Source organism: Lactuca serriola, chromosome 2 (genome assembly GCF_051521515.1).
Source record: "Lactuca serriola cultivar US96UC23 chromosome 2, Lser_US96UC23_V15, whole genome shotgun sequence".
Lineage (NCBI taxonomy): Eukaryota > Viridiplantae > Streptophyta > Magnoliopsida > Asterales > Asteraceae > Lactuca > Lactuca serriola.
This window is the reverse complement of record NC_136409.1, coordinates 121,935,195-121,946,506: the sequence shown is the minus strand read 5'-3', so window position 1 is coordinate 121,946,506 and position 11,312 is coordinate 121,935,195. Positions and strand designations below refer to the sequence as shown.

General features: G+C 33.7%; 1 protein-coding gene across 1 annotated transcript; it reads left to right on the top strand.

The window, feature by feature from the left end:
• Positions 1-359: 359 nt before the first annotated feature.
• LOC145086707 (putative aldo-keto reductase 4) lies at positions 360-1,904 on the top strand. The gene is made up of 4 exons (XM_079024537.1): positions 360-680; positions 774-974; positions 1,070-1,345; positions 1,448-1,904. The coding sequence occupies exons 1-4, from the start codon at positions 408-410 to the stop codon at positions 1,781-1,783; spliced, it is 1,086 nt and encodes a 361-aa protein (XP_078880663.1). The 5' UTR covers positions 360-407; the 3' UTR covers positions 1,784-1,904.
• The last annotated feature ends 9,408 nt before the right edge of the window (positions 1,905-11,312 follow it).

The window sequence follows — 11,312 nt, the reverse complement described above, 5'->3', positions numbered from 1 at the left end:
ATATAAAATGAATGACTTTAATGTTATTACCTTAAAAAAAAAGAACTTAATAAGGACGAAACGATGCTTCCACAATGAAAGATCAAAGCTCTATTTTCATCGAGAATCTTCCACCATCTGTCCATCCATCCGTTCTACTCACATGTGAAAGTCGTCGTATAGGTTATAAAGTCACCATATGCATGCGCATCGACATCAAAGCAATCTCTATATTTTTTTTTTTATCTTTTCGGGAAGAACATCAACATTTAGTTAACTTAAAACGTTAAATGCATTGATAGTTTATAATTATATATTATATACTGTTCTTTAATTTTAAAATTAAAAATATATTACTTCGCTACTTTACATGTCCTGAATTTCCTCGCCATGGAGATCCTACCAACTACCAACTTCTCAGTCCCTATATGAGATCTGCGAGGGTTGCTTTCATCAATCACTCTGTAGAACAAGATCAAAGCTCGAAAATGACAGGAGTTCGAAAAGTCAAACTGGGTTCACAGGGTTTAGAGGTATCGGCTCTTGGTTTGGGTTGTATGGGCATGTCAGCTTTCTATGGAACCCCCAAACCAGAACCTGACATGATCAAGCTCATCCAGCACGCCATTAACGCCGGCGTTACCTTTCTCGACACCTCCGACATCTACGGCCCTCAAACCAACGAGATCCTTATCGGCAAGGTAACTTTCTTCTAATCTTTCGGTTTATGGTACTGCAACTATAGGTTCGATCTTGTGTGGTTCATATAAAGCAATCTTTTTCTTTAAGCGCAGGCTTTGAAGGGAGGGCTGAGGGAGAAAGTGGAGCTCGCAACCAAATTTGGGATCAAATACGATAGTGATGCGATGGAGGTCTGCGGAGATCCGGCATATGTAAAGTATGCTTGTGAAGCTAGCTTGAAGAGACTCGGTGTCGACTGCATTGATCTGTATTATGTACACAGAATTGACAATCGCGTGCCTATCGAAATCACAGTTGGTTTCCTCCTCTTCACACTATCCTTCTGTTTCAGTCGTTAAATCCATCATCCATTCATATTCATCTCCTCAAATCTTTATATTTTTCTTAGATGGGAGCAATAAAGGAGCTGGTGGAAGAAGGAAAGATTAAATACGTTGGATTATCAGAGGCTTCAGCATCAACCATTAGAAGAGCTCATGTTGTGCACCCAATAACAGCCATACAACTAGAATGGTCCTTGTGGACAAGAGATGTTGAAGAAGATATCATTCCTACTTGCAGAGAACTTGGGATTGGGATTGTTGCATACAGTCCTTTAGGAAAGGGTTTTTTCTCCTCTGGTCCAAAGATGCTCGAGAAGTTGGAAGATGGTGACTTCCGTAGGGTATGTTGGTTACCCTATACTCCTTTCCAATTCAATAATTTTAACTTCAAATTTACCACTGAAGAGGCCGTTATATGATGTTTTGTTTTTATTTTTTTGTAGTATATGCCGAGGTTCCAAGCTGAAAATCTTGAACATAACAAGATCATGTATGAGAGGGTGAATGAGATGGCAGCAAAGAAGGGATGTACCCCGTCACAGCTAGCATTGGCTTGGGTTCACCACCAGGGGAATGATGTGGTGCCAATTCCAGGAACTACAAAGATTGAGAATCTTGAACAGAACATTGGAGCTTTATCTGTGAAGTTAACACCAGAAGACATGGCTGAACTTGAAGCTATTGCTTCAGCTGATTCAGTGAAGGGGGACAGATATGGTGCTGGAATTGCAACATATAAGGATGCCGATACTCCTCCATTGTCATCTTGGAAAGCTTAATCAATGATGTGAATCTGTTGTTTGGTGTAAGCATGCTTAATCAATACTGGGAGAGTACTCACTTTTGTTTCCCATGTGCTTGTATATGCATGTCTGGAATAAAAAGGTTATTGTTTTTTTATTAAGTCTTAGTAGTACGTTAATCAAGGTATTGTACAGGGAAGGGGTCTAATACAATATTTTCAACCAAAGGTGGTCTAGGTTTCATGGTAGACAAAAGATATAGAATTAAGAGTAAGTTATAAAAAGTTAAAAATAAGAAGAATACAATATTTTCTAAGTTTAGATGCAATTTCCCATTTATGAAGTTTAACTATATAAGCCCGATACATGTGGAATAAACCTAAGTATAAGGTCCTTTTATCTCTTCTATATATTAAACACTAAATATAACATTAAGTTTGCTCCAACCCAATTTGACATCACATTAACGTTTAAGGAAATCTCATAAATCTTTATATTCGATTAAGTATTAATATTCTTTTTATTAGCAATTAAGGTCAAAAAAACTTGTAGATATTTATGAATTTTAGGTATATTCACTTTATATATATATATATATATATATATATATATATATATATATATATATATATATATATATATATATATATATATTGCTTTTTAAAATTTAATTTTATTATCTTATTATAATCTTAATGCAATATCTTTTCATGTGACACAAATTATTATCTTGTTATAGTTTCCTGTTTAACATATGATATTATCTTATAATATTTTTTTAAATAAACGAATAATAATTTAAAAGTTAAAAAAAATAGAAATTTTATTTAGAGAAATACAAATTATTATTCTATTATATCTTATTGTATTTCTTTGACGGAATTGTATTATCTTAATATAATCTTATGGTATTCTTTTTGTCTATCAGAGAATATCTATTATCAAAATAGTTTATTTTCTTATAAAAACTAATTGTTTTTTACAATTTTCTGAAAAATGATATCATTCAAGATTTAAGTTTGTCAAGATTGAGATGTTATATAAGATTACTTTTTAGTATTGCATAATTCTGATATTAAGATCATTTCGGGGTTATAAGATAGTTTTGGGGTCATCAGATCAATCTAGGGTCATAAGACCCTACCAAAACATGAAAAATACATGTACAATATATCATTTAATAATAATAAATATTCAAAAGGTTTTTCTAGGCTCATATTCTATGCACTTAGTTAGTCCAAGACAAAATATTACACACTTCAAAAAAAATAGTAATGATTTTACGATGAATCATATGATCTTACGATCTGATCCTCCAATGATACCCTGATTTTGCCCAAAAACAACGCAAGTACAATCATGATCATTTTATTAAGGTGGGATCGTATAATCATACAACAAGAATAACAATTTTAACAAACTTAATTTTATTTGCTTGACAAAGGTTTTTTTTTTCTAAAGATAATTTCTTTTAAAATTTTGGATTATTATTTTTACTTTAAAAAATAAATGGTAAGATTATACTATCTGATATTTTAAAATGATTCAAATAGTATTAGAACAAATAAGAAGAATCTAATAGGCACAGAGATAAAAGTTTTTCCAATCTAAAAGGAATGGGGGTATTTTATGATCATCTTAGTGATTATGGATTTATATCACCATTGATCCTCGAAGAACAACTTAGTGCAATTGTATGACTAAGAAGAGGAATCAGATATTGTTGGAAATAATTCGATCAAGAGATGAGTCATACTTCATTCCAAGCCATGCTCTAGTAACTATGAATCATATCTTGAAGCTCATTTCAAACTAATAAGGTTGAAAACACCTCAAAATATGTGGAGTAAAAATGTTTTCTTACTCTAGCACATATAGAATGGAAGTTGTGATGTTTTCGTTAATCGTGAAACAAAATATAAACTGAGACCTATTCTATGAAGTGCTTTCTTGTCGAGAATCCATACGAACTTTTGAATATTAGTTTTACCTCGTCAAGGAATGTTCCTTGAGAGAAAACTCATATGTCAAGAAGTCAGTGAGAGTCGTATTGATCTTGAGAGTTTCAAGAGTCAACCGATAATAAACCCTTTAGTTATGACTAGCACGTGACCTGAGGTTGATAACATATCATGTTTGATTGACACATTCTTATTTCTGTGCACTTCTAGCTGATTTGGCAATGCATATAAGTTTTATATTTTCATTTAACTGTAAAAGAAAAAGCGTGTTGGTTAGTGAAAGTACATTGATCAATATGGGTGAACTGCTAACAACATGCAAGCATTGGTAGGCCCTTGTGCTACCAGAGGGTATGAAATTCGGAATAGTAAAGTTCAATCGACGAAGGAATGCTAAATTTGAATTTGGTTTTGTCCTAAACCTTGTCTTATGATTATAGTTAGAAAATGATGGAATCACATGGATGGGAACGTATGCTCCATAAGATCTAAGTGGTAAAGATTTCGCTCTAATTCTTGGAAATGGTTATGAGGAAACACTTTCGCTGGTAGATTTTAAAGATCTGATAAGGATCGATATGGGTATTGGTTGTGTTAATTACATTCTTAGATTCATAATATGATTATGGCATCCCTCTTTATATTTCGAATTGTAAGGAATGGAAAGGAATTGGTTGAACTTTCAAGAAATATATCTAAAAGTTATGAAATGGTCTAAACACACACATATGGTATCCAATTAAAGTGTATAAGCTTAAGAAGTTTACTTGGAGACTTATCGAAGCATCGCATAACAGAAATCTGTACTTCTGTAAGACATTTAAAGAGTATGATTTGTAGAAGTATAGTTGATTTCTAGGTACATGTCAAAGCTAGTGGGAGCATTATTGTTATACTAGTATTGCATGTTGACAATACAATTTGTAAGGAACAAAGTTTTCAATTTGCAAATTGCAAAGTTTGGGAATTGTTTCACTATAGTACACTTATGGAGGAGGTCACTCATACTTTGTTTCGATTCTAAAGGTTTATATCATATAGTTTAATAGAACTTAGTCATATATATATATATATATATATATATATATATATATATCATGTTGAAATGGTTCAACATAAGAAATTCAATATATGAAAATATTATAGCAAGAGACTGAACAAATATCAAATCCTTATGTGAGACATAATGAATCGAGTCTCATATGCTTCGGATATAGGATCGATTATATATGCTATAATATTCACTTTTTCTAATTTTTCAAATCTCATAGTATAGTGAGAAAAATGGACTAGAATTTTGTATGACTAAAGTTGTTAAACAATTATCAAGAACACTCTAAGTTTATACCAATGTAACAGCCCAAAAATTCATAAAAATATTTCATTTAATAATTAGAAATTCAACCATATTTTTTTTTACAAAATCCCATTACATAATTTCATTTTCCAAAAGATTAGAGTATCTAAAAGAATAAGTGCGGAAATACTGGAGAGTGCATGTTGTGTCGTCAAGCCAGACCCTTTCCCTTAGAACCAGAAGTACCTGAAACACCAAAAAAAACTGTAAGAACACGCTTAGTGAGTTTCCCAAAATATACAAAACATATAACTACATAATGTCATGCACATATACACGTAAGTTTGCCATGCAATCCCTCAATGGTCTTCAACTGGAATGTCATGGGCTACACCCATGGTCTTACATCTAAGAGCCATGGGCTCCCCCTCATGGTCTTGCCAAGTGCCATGGGCTCCCCCATGGTCTTCACGTAATTCAATACATACCAAATAAAAAACCAATGTATATTCAACTATAGAAATCTCATATTAAATAATGGGTCGGCATTGGTGCCGTCGACACATTGGTATAGTGAGAAAACTCACCTCAATCTGCTAGAAACAATAGTTGCTCGACTACCAGTCCAAAATCTCACACTAAAAAAATATACAAATAACCCTAATTAGGATTATAACTTAACCTAGTCAAAGAGTCCAAAATCCTAAGTCCAAGCCCCTCAATGATAGCCCAAAAATCATTCCTTCACTAATGAGCCTAAGATCAAAGTTTAAAACTATAATGGGCCATATGTACCAATAAGGCCCAAACATGACATCAATAACCCATAACTATTTCCCAAGACCCAACTACTCCAATCAGTCTACGCACAAGGCTATGTGGAGTTCAATTGGCCTAAAATCCCACCGAAAGCCTAACACCTTCAGAAGAGCATACGTACAGCCTACCTCAAATGTACGTTTAGCGTACTGGGTTCCTCGGTCGTACGCACAACGTACAGGTCAGTACGCCAAACGTACAGACGGGTAAATCACATCATCCATTAAGTTCTTAATACACAAAGACTTCATGTTCCAAATCCAGATATGGGTCGTTTTTAAGGTCCTAGGGCATAAAGTTGGAAACTTTATGCCATTGCATGCCATGAGAGAACCCAGTAACTTATTTAATCCATTAAGTCTCATTTTAAACTCTTAAGCTCATACAAGAAGTCACCAAAACCATCAAGCTATCATTTTTATGCTTCAAACCAGACAAGGGGACCTAGATCTAACACTCCTAACCTCTGGAGTTGTCCAAACTCACAAAAGAAGATTCATGGACCAAGAAAGGACTCAAAACCAAACCCTAACTCAACTAATCATAAACAAGAGCAAGGTGAAAACTTTTTACCTCCACAAGCTTCCCAAGATGGACCAAATGCAAGATCCAAAAGCTTTTCCCACGAACAAGGCTTGCTTCCACTTCCTGCTCCTTGCTAGATCACCAAAAAAGAGGTATTTGAGGCACTTACAAGCTCAAGAGGCACACACAAAGGTTTTAGGGTTTTAGGGACGTTTGAGAGTAATGGAGGCTGGTTAGGGTGATGTCCAAATGACTTAAGAACGTTCAAATAGGTCACAAGTCCAACTATTAGGGTTTTAGCCCTTGGCATCGTACGCCCTGCGTACAAGCTTGTACTTCGTGCATATGAGCCTAAGTCACTCAATGCATCCGCTCGTGTACACTAAGCGTACTCATATGTACGCCCAACGTACGAAGGGTCCTCAAAGCCAGAATTGAAATACTTCAAAGGGGTTAAAAGGAATACCTGGATTTTGAATGTTACAACTCCCCCCTCCCACTTGATTTAGACTTTGTCATCGAAGTCTGCATATGCAAATAAATCTGGGTAATTCTTTCTCATCTCGTCCTCCGGCTCCCAGGTCCATTCGGAGCCTCTCAAGTGCTACCATTGCATGTTCACTAGACAAACCTCTTTATTAGAGCTTAGTTTTTCAATCTGGAACTGCAATGGGTTTCTCAACATATTTTAGGCTCTCATTCACCTTAATATCATCCAATGAAATGACTGCAGCCTCATCTGATACACCTTTCCGAAGCTGGGACACATGAAAGGTGTTATGGAGCAGACTAAGCTCATTAGGGAGATCTAATCGATACGCAACCTTGCCAACTCGGGCAGTGATCCTGAATGGACCAATAAATTGGGGTCCCAACTTGCCCCTCTTTCGAAAGCATATGACACCCTTCCAGGGTAATACCTTCAACAACAAAAAATCCCCCACCTGAAACTCAATATCCGAACGTCATCGGTCAACATAGCATTTCTAATGACTCTACGTGACTCACAGCCTATCATGCACCTGCTAAATCAACTCAGTAGTCTTAAGCACCACTTCAGTGCTTCTCATGACTCGTTGGCCAACCTGCCCCCTACAAACTTGAGTCCTACACCTCCGACCATACAACATCTCAAACGAAGGTCGGTCAATACTAGCATGATAAATGTTGTTGTATGAGAACTCTACTAGTGGAAGGTAAGTATCCCAAATCCATCCAAAGTCTAACAGGCATGCTCGAAGCATATCCTCGAGCGTCTGGACTGTCCGTTCGCTCTGACCATCAGTCTGGGTGGTAAGCAGCGCTGAAATGCAACCGAGTACCTAAATCCTCATGAAACTTCCTCCAAAATCTAGAGGTGAATCGTACATTACGGTCCAAGACCACCGATACTGGCACTCCATGCCTGACTACCACTTCCCTCACAAGCTGAAAATCTTGAACATAGCAAGATTATGTATGAGAGGGTGAATGAGATGGCAGCAAAGAAGGGATGTACCCCGTCATAGCTAGCATTGGCTTGGGTTCACCACGAGGGAAACGATGTGGTGCCAATTCCAGGAACTACAAAGATTGAGAATCTTGAACAGAACATTGGAGCTTTATCTATGAAGCTAACACCAGAAGATATGGCTGAACTTGAAGCTATTGCTTCAGCTGATTCAGTGAAGGGGGACAAATATGGCTGGAATTGCAACATATAAGGATGCCGATACTCCTCCATTGTCGTCTTGGAAAGCTTAATCAATGATGTGAATCTGTTGTTTGGTGTAAGCATGCTTAATCAACACTGGGAGAGTATTCTCTTTTGTTTCCCATGTGCTTGTATATGCATGTCTGGAATCAAAGGGTTATTGTTTTTTATTAACTCTTAGTAGTACATTAATCAAAGGTATTCTACAGGGAAGGGGTCGAATACAATATTTTCAACCGAAGGGTCAGTGGTATTGGAAAGGTGCCTCTCCCTTGAGAAAGTGGTCGAGGTTTCATGGTAGACAAAAGATATAGAATTAAGAGTAAGTTATAAAAAGTTAAAAATAAGAAGAATACAATATTTTCTAAGTTTAGATGCAATTTCCCATTTATGAAGTTTAACAATATAAGCCCGATACATGTTGTGGAATAAACCTTAAGTGTGAAGTATAAGGTCCTTTTATCTCTTCTATATATTAAAACCTAAATATAACATTAAGGTTGCTCCAACCCAATTTGACATCACATTAACGTTTAAGGAAATCTCATAAATCTTTATATTCGATTAAGTATTTAAATATTCTTTTTATTAGCAATTAAGGTCAAAAAAAAAACTTGTAATTATTTATGAATTTTAGCTTTTATCCGTTAAACTGATTGAGGATAAAATATGAGGGTTTTTTCATAAATATTATCAAATTTTGAAGGTTGTTTTTAATATATATATATATATATATATATATATATATATATATATATATATATATATATATATATATATATATATATATATATATAATGCAATATCTATTCATGTGACACAAATTATTATCTTGTTATATTTTCCTTGACGTATGATATTATCTTATAATATTTTTTAATATAAACGAATAATAATTTAAAAGTTAAAAAAAATTAGAAATTTTATTTAGAAAAATATAAATTATTATTGTATTATATCTTATTGTATTTCTCTGACGGAATTTTATTATCTTAATCTAATCTTATGGTATTCTTTTTGTCTAACAGAGATTATCTATTATCAAAATAGTTTATTTTCTTTTAAAAACTAATTGTTTTTATAATTTTCTGAAAAATGATACCATTCAAGATTCAAGATTTTCAAGATTGAGATCTTATATAAAATTATTGTTTGTATTGCATAATTCTGATGTGAAGATCATTTTAGGGTCACAAGATAGTTTTGGGGTCATCAGATCGATTTGGGGCCGTAAGACCTTACCAAAAACATGAAAAATACTTGTACAATATATCATTTAATAATAAAAAAAATTCAAAAGGTTTTTCTATGTTCATATTATATGCACTTAGTTAGTTCAAGACAAAATATTAAACACTTCAAAAAAAATAGTAATGATTTTACGATCAATCATATGATCTTACGATCTAATCCTCCGATGATACCCTAATTTTGCCAAAAAACAACACAAGTATGATATGATCATTTTATTAAGGTGGGATCGTATGATCATACAACTAGAATAACAATTTTAACAAACTTAATTTTATTTGCTTGACAAAGGTTTTTTTTCTAAAGATAATTTCTTTTAAATTTTTGGATTATTATTTTTACTTTAAAAAAATAAATGGTAAGATTATACTATTTGATATTTTAAAAAGATTTAAAGAGTATTAGAACAAATAAAAAGAATCTATTAGAAACAAAGATAAAAGTTTCTCTAATCTAAAACCAGATGGGAGTATTTTATGATCATCTTAGTGATTATGGATTTACATTACCAATGATCCTCGATGAACAACTTAGTGCAATTGTATGACTAAGAAGAGGAATCAGATATTGTTGGAAATAATTCGATCAAGAGATGAGTTATACTTCATTCCAAGCCATGCTCTAGTAACTATGAATCATATCTTGAAGCTCATTTCAAACTAAGAAGGTTGAAAACATCTTGAAATATGTGAAATAAAAATGTTTTCTTACTCTAGCACATATAGATTTGAAGTTGTGATATTTTCGTTAATCGAGAAACAAAGGATAAACTGAGACATATTCTATGTAGGGCCGGCCTTATTGTTTTATGTGTTAAGATAGGGCTTAGGGACCCCAATTGATAGGGGGCCCCCTTTAATTTCAATCCAATGTCCGAGTATCTAAAAAAAAGCTATATCGATTCTTCAAGAAATCAAGATCGACTCATTACACACGGGCACACGACGATTAAAATTCCTTCTTTTTCTCCCTTCTCCAATCGATTCACGGCTTCAAGGCTTCAAGCAATCAAGCGATCGCTGCTGTCTTCAGTTCTTCTTGGCTTCTTGCTTCTAAATTCTCACCTTCTCCAATCGACTCAGGGACTCATGATAATATGCATCATCAATTTTCAGTTTTGATTTTTGGATTATCTCTGAATTCTGAATTCTGATCATCTAATTACGAAGCGGATTTTGTAATTTGGGTATATGGCCATTGCTTAGTATGTGTTTTTCACTTTTTTGTGTTGACGGGTACCATGAGACAAAACAATGATCAAAACAATATTAACTTAAACATCTCGGTATCACACATCCATACGTGTCTCCAATTGAGTTTGGAAGATGTTGTTTTACATTGATTGTGACCTTTCAGGGGCTTCTCATGAGTTACAAGAATGGGCCATCGATAACTGATTAGAATTGTTTTGCAAAATGAATAATTTAAATGTTATTTAGGTAAAACATCACATTTTAATATTTTATCATGTTTTGCAAAATGAATACTTTAAATGTTATTTAGGTACCATTGGGTATTTGGGTTTTATGCCTGTTTGTGGTTCGATTTTTGGATCATCACTTTTCAGTTTTGATTTTTGGATTATCTCTGTTAAAATTGATTGCAGTCAGGAAATGTTGACAACTTGACATTGGCAGACTACATATGAATGTTTTTTTGCATAATAAATCAACCTTATTTGCAATCTAATGAATGGTTTTTTTTTCATAATATGTGATAGTATTGGACAATGTTTGGTTCCTATTTATTGACAGAATCATGTGGAATTGTATGTAAGATTTCAATTACATTTGTATATAATTGATGTCATTAGATTTGTATTTTAATTGTTTTTGGTTTTATCCAAATGGCATGAATGATCAAAGTTTTTAATCTTTTCAATTTTCTGATTTTTTATTCCAGATTGGAATATTCCATTGTTCACTGATTTCAGATTGGCTGATTCCATCGTTCACTGATTCCAGATTGACATATTTCATCGTTTTTGAGCTTTCCATTATTTCAGGAGCGGTATAATCC